This window comes from Episyrphus balteatus, chromosome 2 (assembly GCF_945859705.1).
Source record: "Episyrphus balteatus chromosome 2, idEpiBalt1.1, whole genome shotgun sequence".
Taxonomy (NCBI): Eukaryota; Metazoa; Arthropoda; class Insecta; order Diptera; family Syrphidae; genus Episyrphus; species Episyrphus balteatus.
The window spans coordinates 98537641-98555782 of record NC_079135.1 but is presented as its reverse complement, the minus strand read 5'-3'; the positions used below and the strand labels follow the sequence as shown (position 1 = coordinate 98555782).

Genomic DNA, 18142 nt, shown 5'->3' with positions numbered 1-18142 from the left:
TTTTTGTTTTTACTTAACTTATTTAACTCTTCACAAGAATAATTATAATAATAAATTTATGTGTTAAACACAAATATTACACAAATAACACATATACATTATTACTTTTTTTTTTCTTATATAAATGTTTATATACTCTTATTTTTCCTCGATCTTCTATATCTTTTACATTTTTTTAAAATTTATTTCTAATGCCTTAAAACTGATTTACCTTTAACTCATTACCCTGTAACTGAACTAATCGAAATGCTTCTCGTATTGTCGGTGTCATTAAAAGTTTCAAATTCTCTTCCGCCTCACCCGGCAAAGATCTTAACAACTCCATTGAAGCTACAACAAGTTGTGCCAATGCAGCACGTTTATAATTTGAATCCTTAAATATACTTGTCGCACGTTGTTGTTCAATTTCTGGTGATATCTGTTCTGAATCTAATTTTTGTGGTCGATTCGTATCGAAAGGATTCGTTCGTGATTTCGGTTGAAATTCACTTATCAACGTTGTCATTGTTACACTATCCTCTTCCGGTGACTTAATCGGTGAACTTTCAGCTGTTTCCGAACGACTTGATGAACTTCCAGGATCATTTTCATTCAGCGAACTCTGTCTTGTTAAAAATGGATTTAATGATTTCGTTCGTTTCTCATCCTTAAGACTTCCATTTTCCACATCATGCATTGTTGAATTATTCAAATACAGCTCACAAACTAAATTCCATGCATCTTGCAAACAAAATAAATACCTTACAAAATTTTCCTTCTTTTTAACAGTTGTAGTATTCAATCTTGAACACGATTCAAGTATAAAATGTAAATCATCCGGTCCCAAATTATAAACAACAATATCATTTAAATATGAATCAACTAATGCAATATAATAAATCATCCATGATGATGTCATTTGTTTATAAAGATTCGCAGCAAATTCTATATTCGAAACCTTTTGCATAAGAAATTTTAAGCCAGGTCTTGAGTCAAACTCTAGCGAACTGGTCAAATACTGTTTAACACAACGCAGTAGAATTTCCTTAGAACGGAAATCTAAATCATATTCAGAGTTAGATGTTGTTGTTGAGTAATTGTCAAAAATGCAAGTCGATACAGCTTGAGGAACGCATTTTAAACGGGATAGTAGTAACTTAGCGACTAATTGGAGTAGCATTTGATTTGCCAGTAGACCAACTACTAAATTTTTAAATGGTATTCGAATGACAAAGTTATCAAGATTCGAATTGAAGCCATTATTGAGGGGGTAGAGAAGGAATGAATAACTTCGATCATCGGTAAGATGCTTGTCAAGATGAGTGCTACCCCGAGCTGATCCGGGTTCCCTTTGATTATCGGACAGAAATACCTGCTGTGCCAGGGAGTATATCCTTGAAAGTTCGTCTAAAGTACTATCTCGTCTAGCGGCCACCTTAACGTTGGCACAATCTCCATAAAAGCTATTCGACTTTTCATGGAATGCAAATGATAGCTGTCTTAACGGGGCTATGGTTACTGTACAAGCTCGATGAATAGCTGAACACGCTATCATCCATTGTGATTCGTTGAAAAGTGTTCCGGTAGAAAGGATAACATGCTTCAAGCATGAAACTCCTACCCTAGCTATGGTTTCTTGGGCTTGTGCTGAACATTCAATCAATACCAATAGCAACTGTTTCAATGCTAATGTGGCTGATCCTGATATTTTTGTTGGAAAATCATTCATATTGCTTTCCTCACTTGATGAATTACCTCCGTTACCTTTTTGATTTGGAGAACCAGCTCCATCACTAACCAATTTCAGCTGTGAATATTTTAAATTATCAACCGGAAGTATCAATGAAGTTACTCTTGTCTTCGGTAAACCATTCGACTTCGTTTCGGACTTTTCAATAAATTCTACCACTAAATCTGTGGTCATGCAACAACAGTGTTTGAAATTCTTTTCAATTGCCAACCAACTGGCTCCAGTCTTATTAATATAACGTAACCAATCCTGTATCATCGGAATTAGCAAATGATTGATGCAATAGAAACCGAAATCAATTCCAGGGCTGGTTGTAAGATTTTTAAAAAGTTTAAAGATCGTCTGTAAAATTGGTGCTTGATGTGAATTCGGACAAACTATCAACGAGTTTGTCAAACCATCGAGTAGAAGGAACCAAACTTTCAGCACTCCACTAGATTTGTCCATTTCATCGATTTTGGTTATAGCATCTTTATCAATATGTAACGATCGATATGATATCATATGTTGTTCATTTTTTGTTTGAAGATAATCATTTCCGAAATATGTGAAATTTTCCATCGAATTCGGAATGTTAGCATCAATAATATGTGTATAAGAAATACCCTTGATTTTATAAGTTGAATGGAAATTTGGACATTTTGGCATATTATACATGAAACCAAGAATTGAGGAACAGCGTTCGAGGAAGCGTAACGTTTCGTGAAGGAATTCAATTGGGCGGAAATTGTTATCGTTGTCATCATTTGAATTATTATTATTACCACCACCGGAAATTTCTAAATACGATAAGAGACATAGGATACAGTCTAGACCGGCATTTGCAAATACTAGCGTGTTGTCGCTATCGAGAAATACACGGAATATATCGATAATGTTGCCCATGTTTAACATTCGACTGCGAGCGTTACGGAGTGTTCCGAAAAGTGGACGCCATCCGGAACGTATTTCGGTACGATGAGCTTCGACGATTTCATAAAGGCAAGCTACTATTTGATCCTGGAAAATAAAAAAAAGGAGTAATATCGATTTTTTCAAGAATAAAAAAAATACTATTTTTTTAATCAACCCAACATATCATGGCAAATATCATCATATGACAAATCATCATGGACAACCCATCATGACACAGGTTATCCCAAGTTTCGATTGCAAAAAATCTATTTATAAAGGATTTTCAAAAATTTAATCATTTAATAGGGTAAATAAGGGTAAGACAAAATTGCAAAAAAGTGGCTATTTTCTAAACGCGACGTTGTAGAAAGTTGAATTATTTTTAATCGATAAATAAATTTATTGTTAGACTGACTAAGGTATTGACAAAATTCTATAAAATTTTAAAACCAAGTTATAAACGGTTTTTTAAAACTAAAACTTGTAGTAGACCTTTGACAAAGGTCAAAAATACCATTTGAAATATGAATTTTTGAAAAAGACTTACATTTTTAGCTTTCAAAAAATCTCAAACTTATAAAACATGCATGTTCGAAAAATTGGCATTTTAAAATGATTTTGGACTGTATAACGAAGAAAACAAGTTTTTTTTGTCCCAAGTTTTTTGGCCGATTTTAACTATATTTTGTTTTTATCTTGTTTTTCTTTGACAGATAAATAAATTAAATGTATACTGCAAAAAGATAATAGGTATGACTATATTTGTTGAAAATTTCAATTAATTTCGTGTTCATAATTTGGAGATAACGGTAAAATATATTTTTTTAACACATTATATCTTTTGATATAGAGCAGATAAAAATAATTTAAATAATAAACATCAAAATTACCACAAAACACCTGAAACCAGTGAAGGAAGTCCCTTAATCTCAGTTTATAATTTAAACATGGTTGGCTTTAAAAAATTCTTAGGCATCGTACAGATATGATTGAAGCATCATGTTAAAGCTGAAATAATAAGCTTTCAGATGATGTGAAATTTACTTTTAGTTGTCATATAAAAAAATTGACTTTAAGCTAATGGAAGAAAAAAAGTTTGTTTTTCTTGCTTTTTTTGTTGCAAATTGATTGGGTTCAAAAAATTCTAGCTCTTTAGAGTAGTAGATGTCGTACAGACATAGTTGATGCAAATATTTTGAGCTTAAACAATATGCTTTCAGATGGTATAAAATTTACCAGATTATTCACATAAAATAATGGATTATTGGGTGATGGAAGAAAAAAAAGCTTGATTTTCATAAAAAATTATTGTTTTTAATAAATTATTTTTATACCTTTTTCGTATTGTAAAAATTTAAGTATGGTTATATTCCTTAGACGAGCTTAGATCAAGCTTTTTAATGGTATACTTTTTAAAGCTTTTCATATAAAAAAATTTATTAATGAAAAAAGGAAAAAAAAAAATAAAATTTTTAGCTTTTTCTTGTAAATTATGATTGGATTTAAAAAGTTATTCTGTTTTACTACAAAACAATCAGATATAAAAATGTAAGGTCTTAATCTTTTGCCTAAGGACTTTACTACCTATAAGATTATAAGAAAGTTGAAAAAAATAATAATTTTTAAATCATTTTTTTTTTAACAAAAGCACACAACTTGTTTTCTTATGACGTTATCACATAAAATTATGGTACGTAAACCGACCTTACAGAAAACCACTTTTTTTTAAACTAGGGACATTCTCTGACGGTTATTATTTGTTTTTATTTTTCTTAAAAAATGTTTCTTTTAGTGAAATGTTCCCTATGATGAGTTGTCGTATGATTAACTGTGGCATGATTAGTTGAATTCGAACCATGATTCTTACCTGAACATCAACATCACAAGTGTCCATGCTTAAAAGGTTTTCAAATGGCTTTAGTAGAGCTTCATTGAAATGAAAATGTGGTAATTCGGATTGTTCGACCAACAAAGCTGTGATAATATCATGAATATATTCAATGGATCGTTTAGATATGACCCGATCTTTGTGACATGCAGCCTTGAGAAAAAAGAGAAAAAAAAAATCCATAAAAAAATTTAAAGCCTTCCCTAATTTTTAAAAAATGCTTACCTCCATTAAATGGGGTCCCGTTATAGCCCAAACTTTCAAAATATGCAACAACGGTCTTGAACTTCTAAAGACCTTTAACGTCACATCACCAACTCTATGCAACAGCAGTGACATTGGTAATGAATCGATTTTTTTCCAACCTTTACTAGGCCACCAGACCCTACTACCCTTTCGCGTTGCCGTATTTTTATACAACTGTTCTCTAGAAGCTCGACAAAGATTCTTCAAAAACTGACATAACGATGGTAAGCTTAACCTTTCTGCAGCATCACCAAAAAGATTCTCAGCTTGATGAGAAAGTGCACATAGAACTTTCGAAGTGTCTGTTTGACTTAAGAGAACTGTTTCGTTGGTTCCAGAGTAGACCTTTAAAATCGATGTCACATTTGTATTTGGACTTTGTAATGGAGCCTGAAGAAAACTATAAACATCCACACTGTAAGAAGTGAAGAATTTAACACCAAACTTAATAGTCTTGTAAATTTTTTCACAACAAACCATGTTTCATCATCATCAATTGGTATGGAGGATAAATTGAGTTTGTCACTTCCTGGAGGTGGGGCTAATTTTTCACCAGTTTCCATATCTCTACGGCTAGTTCCAGGGGAAGTTGTAATTGGAGGATTTTGAAGGCTGAAAATGTCATGTTCCAATTGGCTAACATGACGGCAGACTGCAAACACAGAATGCCAGCAGTCGGGACTATAAGAGCCTAGATTGAGGCCACCAGTTAAAACAACATCCATTGACATGGCTTGACTGGCGGAAATTCGGGGTCCCGTTGTATGACAGACATTTGAAGCTAGAAGATTGAGAATTTTTCCAGCTAAATGTTGAAGATTCAGTGAGTTACTTAAAGTTGCAGCCTGAAAAAGTGGAAAAAATTGTTAAAAAAGGTTAGAGAAACTTTCAAAAACTAAACTTGCCGAATGTAAGCCATCAAGACACATAGCATACAAAGCTTCGCCATTGGTTTTGTTTGTCTTGTTGATCTTCACCCTCAAAGTTCGTTTTGATAGAGCCATAAGTTTACTGGCACTAGTTCCCGTTAGATCACCTAAACCTGAGCTCAAGACTATAACCATTGAGTCCCAACAGCAAGTTAAAAGCCTCCTGCAAAGTTTCTTTGCAGCTTCTCGTCGATCATTTTGTTGTTCATCATTATACTTCGACACCGATTGCAATCGTTGCCATTCGGACATCATTTGTGTGGAACCCATTCCCCCAGCATCACATAACATATCAACCAAAGCACATCGAGTAGTTTCTAACTCATGAGCTTCCAGCGACTCCAAAGGATTCAACACAATAACCGATTGATATAATTCACACAGCCATGGTGTTGATAAATAAACTAAGACACCTGTATTTTGGACGGATGTGACAAATTGTTGTTCAGACATTGGAATAAGGATTTCTTTTTCCAAATCATCATAGTGGCCAGCTCGGGTGAGTTGAAGACTCAACAAAAGAGCTGAATATATTGCTAAATAAATTCCATCAGCATTGATAGCGGTAAGATTGTATTCAAAATCAGAGTAATTCATGCTGTTTTCTTGACAAACTGTTGAGGCGAATTCTTGCATTGCTTCATCAACTTCAACGCATGAACGTAGGCGGAGGAGTTTTGGAACAAGATCGACTCGTAGAGCTTTGGCGAAGTCGCGGGCGTGTTGACGATCGTTGTCAGTATCGCCCCTAACAGGCATTACTGGGGCTTCTAAGTGTGAGTATGGCCAACGGTTTTCTATTTTTGAGGAAGTTTCATCGCTAGAGGATGATGGAATGTCATCTTCGGGTCCTTCGGTGTCGCCGGAGCCATTTGAAGCAGCATCGTTTTCGGCATTGTGTTCGTTATCACTTTCTGAGCCGGAAGAGTTTTCGAAAATCGTTTGACGGAATTCAGCGATGGCGTCACGGTATTGTGCTGGTAGACGGGCCATTGATTGATAAGTTAGTGGGCCGGAGTAATCGGCATCGCGTAAATTCGGATGGCGGTTATTTACTGTGTCGACGATCTAAAAAGACAAATTTATGGATTATTATAAGCCTAAAATTATTGGTATTTTTCAACGTTTTCGATTAAAGTTTCAACAATGATTCCAAACATTTTATTTAAAAAAGTTTATATCCTCATTTCCTTTTAACCGCACTAGCAGATGAATCAATATTAATGTTAGTGAGGGATGTTAGGCATTGAAAAAGAAGTCAATCGTGCACTTTGTGATAAAGGCATGCAATTCGCCTATTTGGTAGTGCTCAATATACATGTCACTATGAGATATTTTTGTACACTTTAGGGCAGTGATAACAGTGAATAGCATACAAAAAAGAGCAGCTATTAAGAAAGCATCTTTTCAATCACTCTTAAAATAGCAATTAAAGCAGCAAATTACTCATTCAATTTCTTCTTGATTTTTAGGACAAAATGGATCTCGCTATTCCGTCCGTGCGTCTGCTCGTCTGTACGTCATTGCCATAGCCCAAACAGATGGACAGATTTTCTTCAAAATTGGTACAGATGATTTTTATGGAATTCTGAAAATTTTTATTTTTGTTTTGTTTTTTTTTTTTATATCTCACTTAGAAAGTGTACCTTCCAAATTACTCGAAAACGGCTCTAACGACTTTGATCAAACAGATGTAATATTCCAAGCAATTGGAATAAAACGAAATTTTTAGTTCTTCTCAAAAAAGTCAAATAGCAAAATAAAATGTTGGCTCTTCCACAACATCAACAAAATTTCTTTAAAATTTATATAGAGGCAGCTCTTAAAATCTGCAAGTTTTGAACTGCAAGAGCGGGTACGTGCGACCCAGCCGTGCATTTTATTTTCATAAGAAATAACTTCTTGAATGCCAGCAGTTAAACAATAGTAATAAACTTCTTCGTTTCGTTATAGTCATGGTAAATATTTCCCTACATTTTCACTTAATCGCTTAAAGTTCATTTTTGCATAAAAAAACAAATATAGCTAATTCGATTGGGTTGGATTCTTATAAGGCTGAGGACTGAGCAGTGAGCAGCTATATTGAAAAGCAATCGCAATTGTTCTCTGGTCAGTTCAAGAGCAGAGTGATCGAAAGCAACTTTATACTCCATCCGGAAATATCGATGTTTTGCACATATTGTGTAGCTTTTCATAATAACAAAATAAACCATAAAAAAAATAATTTACTATGCGATTAACTACTATGCAATAGGTAAATATCAAATTATTTTCGAGTAAAGGTGGTTTTCTTTTAATAAGAAAGATTAGGTAACATTGCACCTCATGGAAAATTTGTGCATATGTTTTAAATTTGATGAAAATATTATAGGTACTTCTATTAAAATAAAAAAAAAATAGATTTCTCCTATAAAGACAAATTTTTTAGATTTTTTTTTTCAAAGTCTATAAACCCGTTGAAAAATTTATTTTTGTAGATATTAGTATAAACATTTTAGAAGACTTTAAGAAAATGTGTATGCCATGCCATTATTTAGAACCCATTTTATTAGTACCCATTTTTATGAATTTTTCAAAAAAAAAATATTTATTTAAATATAATTCTATACAAATTACTAAATAATGTATGTAATATCTCAAAAATATGTTTAGTTTTTATTTAAATCCAAAAATTGAGGTCCTTAAAGTTTTGATCAAATTATGGTTATTAAATCTTCAGTCACTTACGAGACATTCCAAAATCAGGAACACGGTTCTATGGCAGGTATCGATAACTACGGTTCAAAATTTCTTTTTATACCTATTTCAAAATGACGACCTCATTTGCGACAAATTTATTAATTCTAAAAAAACGCAAGTTTTTTGCCAGAACACCATTTAATGAGCAGTTCTTTATATCAACGCACAAATAAATAAAATTCACCACTGCGTTTCATCTATTTGCTCTTAAAATTCAAGTTACTTAGTTTTTATAACTTATTATTAAAAAAAATTGGTAGAGGTAAATAAAAAAGAAATGAATTATTTAATTAAAATTATTAATATTTATTTAACTTGAAATCTAAAAATGTATCCATTTCCCTCGACAAAAAAAACACCCTTTTCGCCTTCGATATCACTGGTCAACAAACTGGCCACATAAAAACAGAACCTCGAAAACAGCCAAAATTACGTTTTTTGACATTTTCCAACGGTAATATTTCAAAAACGAAGGCCAATCAAATTTTTCTGACTTCAGATTCGGATTCAGCACCCCAAAAACTACTAGAAAAGTATATTTTGGTTCTTGTGGCAAAAAAAAAGTTAAATTTTGTTGACCAGTGTATTTCAATGAACCTTTTTGGTTCTTGGTTATCATTCTATATTATTCCATACTAATTTTCACAGATATTACATCTTATTCACAGGATTTGTTTTGTTTATTAATTCTTTATTTTTTCGTATGATATGTTTTCATATTGGTATGCGATTAACGACGATATAAAGCTTCGTAAGAAATTTAGTTAAAATATTAAAAGGATGACCAGAGAGCCTTCGTGAAATTTGTATTCCATACTATTTTAAATACATATACCATCCCAAAAATTCAATTCGGTGCATTTTTTTTTTCGACCTAAGAAGAATTTTCTGCCTTATGTGACTCGCCTTTTAAGAGCCTAGCTACCGGAAAATGTTGCTCAAGGCAAAATTGTTTTGAAGACTGTCAATTTTCTTACACCAATACACAACGGAAACCTCAATAAAGAAAAAAATAGAACTGAACAAGTAAGAGGGCTTTCAAAAAAAAAATATATATATACAAAAATCAATCAAATAATAACTTTTGAAAAGTCTATTTTTGTATGTATTTGAGTTTATATAAAAGTTGTTACGCTAACCTAACATGACAAAAAAAAAAAACGTCTTCAGCAGTAGTTTTTATAAAAAATATATTTTTATATTAATAAGATTTATTTAATAGGTACCTACACTTTAAATGAAGCAATAATAAAAGTCAACAGTGCCTTACATTTAAAATCTTTGTAACAAATACCAACCTGATCACTTATAATGTTTTCATTTATATCTCCAGAACAGAGTGTCTGAAGACTATCCAAAAGCGCTACCATACATTCCACACTTGCTTGCAGACTTCCCTCTACACCAGTACCAGTGTGAGCAGCAAATGCACACTCTTCCATTGCGTCAATAATTCTAAAAATAAAAACAAGAACATTTTAGTATTCCCAAGACTTGAAAATATAATTGTTTCTTAGGCTATCTTTTAGATAATTTAAACTTACAATCTAAAAAGTGCCATCTCATCACTACATCCTTGTGCTGTATTCTTATCAAAGTATAATATAACAGCTAAATCAATCAGTCTCTCAGGACTTTTAAATATTTCCCTCACACACTTTAACGGTTCAGTTCGATTTTGTGGAGCTGGCAACAGCAACATTCTATGAAACAACGCCTCCAACATTGGTCTCAATGAACCATGTGCTCCAGCAATCCTCAGCAATTGTATTCCAGTTAAATATACACATCTAGCTTGTGGTCCATCTAGACCTGGACCAGTAAAGAATCCTCTAGCTTCATTTTCAATTAAATGAAGAGCATCTCTAAAAAGAAGAAAACAATTTAAAAACCCCTTATATTTAAGAAAGTATTAGAACTTACTTATAAGTAAATTTCTTATCCAAATTAACTCGTCCCGGTGAACCCAAAGCCGCAGCCAAAGTTGGACAAAACTTTTGCCATAGGAACGATGTAAAATGTGGATTTGCATGCACATTTCTCGGCAAGGCCGAACTCAATGTTAGAATACACTCTGTAAGGTATAGCGAGCCGCAAGCTTCATTCTTTTTCGGACTACCCACTCGAGGCTCAATAATCCGGCTACATAACCATTGCATTACCGGTATAACCTCATTATAAACTGCCGAAGCTTGTGATATAGTCATCAGCCCAGCTGGAGCAGTTTTCTTAACTTCTTCAGCTTCATCAATTAAAAACGCACAAAACGTTCGCAAACACTGACTTGCGGCAGCTAGCGAAGCCGCTCTAATCGCTCTAGATCCGGCTTCCCAGCATTCACCACACCTTGAGAGAATTTCTATCAATAGTCGACCATTCAGAGTGCAAGTTGGTGAACATGCCATTGCCAGAAATAGTCGAAGAACATTAACCACTGTGTCCTCATTATTTATCCCCGGAGTAATACTTGCTGTAGCTCTCAGTAATTGAGCTGGCAACCATACAGAATCATCTTCCGGCTCAAGACCTATGTAAAAACGTTCATCTTTGATGATTCTCTGCGATGATGGAAGAAAGAATAAGATTGTTATAACAGAAAATTAGGACATAACATCTTTATGAGAGGAGAGGACATATTGTTATAAGCTTTGTGAGAGAGGACACATACATGCAATCCATTGAGACCCATTGTAATAAATTTGGGTCGTTTCGTATCTAACGCCATCTGGAGTGCTGTGAAGCATACAGAACGCAACTCATGTGATGGGTCTCGGTGTATACCATGTTGACGATATAATTTATCTAAAAAAAATAAGAGATATAGTTGTTATAACCCCTTTTTTTTGTGTGTGTGTTTGTGTCATGTCCGGAGAGAGTCCTTACCATAAGCTATCTGTGCCGTTTGCTTTAAAGTGTTATGTTTCGTCCCAGTTGATTCCTTGATTATCAGGAGGAATAAGTCCTCCATATTGTTTAGGATTATATTCTCTTCTCTTTTATGTTGTTGTTTTTTTTTTGCCTCTTAATTCTTCCCTGTCGAAGTGGGATATATTTTTAGTTTGCGTTTACTAACTTGTTAACTATAATATTCTTTCAAATTGTTGTTGTTGTTGTTTTTTTTTTTTTGTACTTATTCCGCTAAGCTTCTTTGCTTTTCTGCAAGGATTAGTCCATCTTCTGGAAAAATTAAGAAGAGGGAACATAAAGAATGGATTAGTTAATGGTGGAAGATGATAGGCATAATGCGGATTGTTTTGTGGCTTCTTTACCACCCTATCCCCTACTCCCTTTGGAGTGATGGTTTCAATTTTCTACAAATTTTGTTACTTTTTTTTTTTTATTATTGTGTGGAATTCTTAGAATGGAAACAGTGGCAGTTTCCAGGCCATGTAACAACCGCAGATAGAATGACATCAAATCACACAATTTCACGGGATGGTGGCGATGTTAATTAGCCTGACGACGAGGACGATGTCAACGCAAGATGATGATGATGATGATGATGATAGGGTTTTCCTTCTACCCCTAATTTACTTGGTGATAGTGAGTGGATAGATAATTCCTCTTGGATTTTAATTAAAACAAAAGAAGAAAAAAAAAAAAGTATGATTCTAACGAAGAAGATGATGAAATTTTAACAGTTTTACAGTTTAAATGGTGGTTTTTGGGAAGAAGAAAAGTTCTTTATAAGTGTTCCGTGGAATTTTGTGTTTTGAGGCAGTTGTAATTGAATTTAATGCATCACAACTAAAAACCGTTAGAAGAGGAATAGCTACTACGAAAAAAAAAAGTTTTTGAAAAGTTTTTTTTTTTTTTTTTCTTCAAATTTTAAGTGAAGAATAGTAGATAAATGAAGTACGAGTATTTCCTGCAGCGCAATTCAAGTGAAAGAACGATAAAACATTTGCGCTAATGGAAATTTGAAATTTTTATTTGATTTAGAAGTTATAGTTGGTGGTGGTGAAGAGAGAGATTATGAATTTGAGTAGTGTAAGTTGGTGGTAACTGGTGTAGATTATGGTCGTAAAAATACAATTGAGCACAAACTATGAAACTAACGATAAATTTTATTAAAATCGTGATTTTTTTTTTTTTTTTTGTTCATCATTGAAACATAAAACTTGGATGTAATGTAAGCTCACAAGAAGACTACTCAAATGGTTTTGAAGGAACAAAAAGTCTAGACGTAATTAATTCAAATTTGTGAACCAACTTAATTCAATTAATATTTATTGTAGAAAGTATCAAATCTATAGACAAATATAATTTAATTGGATTGCAAAGAAGAGATGAAATCGGAAACTTTTCTATAGAGTCAATAGATCGCAAATGGTTTTGAACTTTCATTAATTTTAATATCATGTAAAATGAGGCGGCTAAGACTTTTGAAATTTTTTTGAATTCAAATAAAATGCATGAACGAATTTCTGGTTAGAGTTCAAGTAGATTAAATTTTTCAAACTGTCAATTATTTAAAACATGTTGAATGTAAATTTAAAAAAAAAATAATAAAATATACCTACTCAAAAAACGTAAGATTTATCAATGTTACATGAAATCTTACGTTTTTTGAGTAATTAAAGTGTAAATTTGAATAAATAGGCCAAAATTGTAAACAATGATAACAAAATTTTTTCGAATTCAAGCTTTTTTCATTTTTTGAATTTTACAAGAACATGTTCTATAGTATACTAATGTAAATTTTTTTTTACACCATCAGAAAATAGACATTTTAGCCCACCGACTTTTTGAAAAAAGCTGATATTTTGACACGTAAATTTTCGATTGAAAATTAGGGTGTTTTTTATGGTATTAAGTCAAAATAAGGTAAACAAATTAATATTTTAAATCAAATAAATTACAGTATTTGGGACATAATAAGGTAAGTTTTCACCAAATTTCGTAAAAAAATTTTTGTTTTTGAAAAAGATAAAAATAAAAAACCAAAAGCTCGGTTTTTTGAATTTTTCACATAAATTTTGAGGTTATGTGAAAAAATTGTCGACACAAAAGTTGTAGATCTTTTTATTACCTACAACTTTGCCATACAACTATTTTCTATAGGATTTGTAGTTTTGCCGGAATTCGAGATATACCATTTTTCACTTCCCGAACTCGGCTCGCCCGTAATTTATTTTTCCTTTAATTTTCATCATATTCACCTCCTTTTCCAATGGGTTTCATTCTGCTATGATTTTTTTTGGTTTCAAAAATTATCGACCCTGTGCCTACGTTCTGTAACTCTCGCATCGAGAAATTTCTCGCATGAAACACGCAAATCGGAACAAAAATAATGTGAATCGACACAAAAATCATTTTCTCACATTCGTTTGTTTCTATAAACAAAATTTTTCTCGCCTTGAAACATTTCTGAATGAAAATGCTTGACAGACTGGAAAAATGTGAATAAAACTGTGTCTGTAAGAAAATAATCGAGAAAATTTCTCGATTGAACTGCCAAAATTTCTCACAAGCAAAAAGGATGCGAGAAAGTAAGATATTTGAAAAAAAATTGATAATCTTGCATTAAATGTGAGATGTTACTACTGAAAATGTGTTCACGTTAATTTATTTTTGTGTCACTTAAATTTTCAAAATAAAAAAAAGAATATTAAAGAAAAAAAAATGAAAAATTTTCATGTCCTAAACGTGACTTGAACTCGGTACCCTCCACTCGCCGACCGAATGCTCTTCCTTCGGACTACCGAGCCTTCGGATATTTAAAAATTATCGTAAAACTATGTCCATATGACCTTTTATGGCCAAAGGTAAAAATATTTTCCCTTTTTTTGACAGTTTCCAATATTATTCCAATGGAATAAAAAACTTACAGGGCTGCTTCTCACATCGAGATCCAGACACAGGTTATTTTTCCAAATAGAGAAACGTTTGGAATTTTTGTTTCAAAATTTTTCGATGCGAGAAGTTCTCGACTGAATTATAGAACGTAGGCACTGGTCTATAAGGAGGTTTTGAAATTTAAAAATAAGTACATAATTATAAAACTAAAAGCCATACTCAAGGTGATATTGAAATTAAGAAATAAGATAAATAATAAAAGATTGTTTTCAATTCTAATTTAAAAATTATACATCATTACGTTTTTCATTTAAGAAGATCAGAGAACACCTAAAAAATCCCAATTGGATTTTTGTATGGTTACGGTAGCTAATTTTGCATCAATTTTCAAAGTATTAGCTTAAAAGGTCACTGTGGTGTATGTGTAACATTTTTTTTTAAAGTACCTTATTTTTTGCTGTTTAAGATTAATGTTTCTATATCTCTCTTGTTTAATAAATTAATTTAGTTCAACTTTTTTGACCAAATTTTCTGCCTTTGTTTGAAGAAACATGTGTTGGCCTTTGTTGACTTTTCAGGCTAAGAACCACCTTGATAGATTTAGCAGATTATAAGTTACAAAGAAATTTTTTAATTTCTTTTTCAAACAGTAGGAACTTGGTTCAAAATCAAAACCCGGATTTTTCGAAATGCAAAACTCGGCATCCTAAATTTCATTTTTCTTTTTTTTTTTTATAGAAAAAAACTTTAAGACAGTGAATAAATATACACTAAGGAGCAAAAAAATGGAATCAAACTTTTGCGTTTTTTTAAAACGTTAATTAGCCAGGATGTAATTGACATACATGAATGTTAATTGCACCATTAAAAAGCTTGAAACAAAGGCTTTAAATCAATACTAGGAACTTTAAAACCCGTTCACTTTATAAGGATCCAATCAACATAAATGAAGCATGTAAGCAAAAAAAGACTGAAACTGAAACAGAGAGTATCTGGAAAATTTAACATTTAGAAAAAAATGAAGTGCAATTTATTGACAGATAGCTATGATACTATCGTATGCATTTTGAAGTTTTTACCAACAATTAAAAGTAAAAAATTCAAGCTTTTAAATGCGACCATAAAACTTGAAGAAACATTATTTTATCCATTGCAATTTTTGTTTTAAATAAAAATTATCTTTTTTGATTCCGTTTTTTTTGCTCTTAAGTGTAGTCCATTAAATTTTTAAATTTTATATCTTTAATTTTTTGCTAAATTTTCGAAAAAAAAAAAATAATATTAATAGAATGATTTGCGCATACCTATGACAAAATATAAAAATTTTAATTGAACCAAAAGGCTTAAGTTCTACTTTTTTCAACAACATATGGTCGAGATAAGCAAAACGTGATAGGACTTCTACCAAAGACCTCGTCACCTAAAAACTAAATATTTTTTTTTTTAATTTTTGCGTTTTCAAATTTATTTTTCAAAAACTATTCATTTGAAGTTCTAAAAAATGACGTGTTTTTGTAGGGAATGTCGTTGTTTTTTAATCTAAGGTGACTGGCCTATTATTCATAAGAAAAAAAAACGTATTAAAAAGTGATTTTAAATTTTAAAGATTTTTTAACTTATACTTCTGTTGGCGAGTAAACTTTACATTTGACTGGCCATTTCTTTTGGTATGGATTTTTTTTATATGTAAAATTCCATTTGATACTCAGACATTAGCAACCTTATTGCGATTTACAACTATCAATCAATAGTTCATAAAAATAAAATTTCGATATCTCATTTCAGCTTAAAAGTTTTGAAAGCTGAAAATGGTCCTTACCGTTAATAAATTAAATCTAATTACAAAATTCCATTAAAAAATTGGCCAGTTTCCCTATAAATTATATTCAAAAATCCCAAAGTTCAGTATTTATCAACTATCGATTGATAGTTGTAAATCGCAATACGGGTGCTGGTCTTTAATAAATGAATAAAAGAAGTTTAACTTTTAATGCGTCTACACGAGAACACTCACGTTTTTTTTCTTAAAACTCTCTTTCTCTTTATACAAGAAATTAAATGACATACTTCACTTGGAGTTAAAAACAATCTAAGAATAAGATTTACCTACATCTTATTTATAATTAAGTGCTTATTAAGGAAAATTACAAAAAGTATCTTCAATTAAATTAAAAAATATAAATAAAAATTAAAAACAAAAATAATAATAAAAGCAATTTATAATATTTACATCCCATAAAAATTACATGAACAAAATTAAAAGCAAAAGAAAACAAGTTAACAGAACAGCAGCAACATCAACAGCAATCATCAAACTGGAGCCCCATCTAGGACATTGAGTAATATAAAAATAAGTTTTTCTTAAATTTCCGTACTGTGTCCACATTCCTAACATGTGTTGGAAGGGAATTCCACAAACGAGCTGCATTAACAAGAAACTGTCGCTCGGACGTGTCGCGAGGACTGGAATGTATCATAAAGGTATGAAGGCTGTCGCGTACCGATAATGTTAAAGAGTGTGACAAGAGTTTGAAATCTAAGTAGGTTGATCCATGATGGCGATATCACCTGCTGACATCACCTTTTTCATTAATAGCCAAGCGGCAATAAAAGCCACCTTAATCAAGCTTGTTTCTTGCTGTCGCGAAGAGCTTAGGGTTCTTGGTATGCAGCATAATGTAAGACTCTGCTGGGTTCCCAGCCACAGTGATGTGTTCGGCAACGAAAAAGCCGTGGAGCTTGCAAGGGAAGGCTCAGTTCTTGATCCCTCTCTCATAGACCATAACATCAGAATCCCACAATGTGAAATAAAGCGAAATATCGTCAACAATATTTCACAAAAAAACCAATGAAAGATGGAACCTCCTAGAAACCTGCGGTCAAACCGGGAAACTATGGCCGAACTTCGGCGAGAAAAAATCAAATAAGATCTTACTACTTAGTAAACCATCCTTAAGATCCCTAATAGGCGTCTTAACGGGACATAACCTACTAGGATACCACAAAAAGAAAATGGGGCTTAGTACGGATGATCTATGCAGAGGCTGCGGCAATGAGGACGAACAGGAAAACACTGTTCACTTCCTCTGTTACTGCCCAGCACTCTGTCGCACTAGGAAAAAATTCTTAGGAAACTACTTCTTTTATGAATTATGAAGAACTATCGGAACTCTCAGGCAATACCCTACTGAACTTTGTCAAGTCCTCCAAATGGCTCGAACAACCATAGCATTCATAGGTTAAAACTTTTTCATGAAGTTACAATACTTCAGGGTATCACAAGGGATCTACATTGATCTAAGTGTGACGGTAACAAAATTAACTGTCAGCCCATATAACCTAACCTAACCTAAGTAGGTTGTCAGAGGAAATTCCATTATATACTTCTAGAGAACTGGGAGATGTGAACATAGCGTCTAAGACCAAAATTATTCACTAGAATATTTTTTCATCGTCGATTAAATTCAGACCTTACCGGACAAAGCATCATTTACTTTGTTTACAAAGTTAATAAAAGTGAATTTATAAATATTCACTCCTCCATTTCCATTATTTGCCGTCTGCTCTTGGCCTATAAATATTCAATATAAATTTATCGTTATTTATTCCGAAAATGAAAATGATGGACACAATTTGATAATGTTTTTCCCAAAGAACCCAGGTGCATAAATGTTATTTTTTTTTTTTCAATTTGCACAGCTTTCTATTTCATTTTATGTGGGGTAATTTCTATTCCATTAGAATTTCACCATAAGTTTACTTCTATTGAAAAGTAATTTCTTATGCAAATTTTTTTTATACCTTTCATCTTTTGAATTTTAAAATATGTATAATTTTCGCCACAATAAAATAAAAAAAAAAAAACAGCTTGCAAAACAAACATTTCCGCATGGAAAACTTTATTATAAAAATAAGCTG

At 32.2% G+C, this 18142-nt stretch overlaps 1 protein-coding gene across 1 annotated transcript in view; it reads right to left on the bottom strand.

The window, feature by feature from the left end:
• LOC129909864 (brefeldin A-inhibited guanine nucleotide-exchange protein 3) overlaps nt 1-18142 on the bottom strand; it is a 35404-nt gene continuing 17262 nt past the window's right edge. The window contains exons 2-11 of the mRNA XM_055986983.1: nt 11309-11602; nt 11094-11227; nt 10349-10983; nt 9970-10290; nt 9724-9880; nt 5663-6754; nt 5235-5602; nt 4737-5172; nt 4491-4664; nt 1-2728 (exon numbers count right to left, since the gene is read on the bottom strand). Coding sequence (XP_055842958.1) covers nt 197-2728; nt 4491-4664; nt 4737-5172; nt 5235-5602; nt 5663-6754; nt 9724-9880; nt 9970-10290; nt 10349-10983; nt 11094-11227; nt 11309-11393 — 5934 coding nt within the window. The 5' untranslated portion in view covers nt 11394-11602 and the 3' untranslated portion in view covers nt 1-196. The remainder of the gene's footprint in view (nt 2729-4490; nt 4665-4736; nt 5173-5234; nt 5603-5662; nt 6755-9723; nt 9881-9969; nt 10291-10348; nt 10984-11093; nt 11228-11308; nt 11603-18142) is intronic.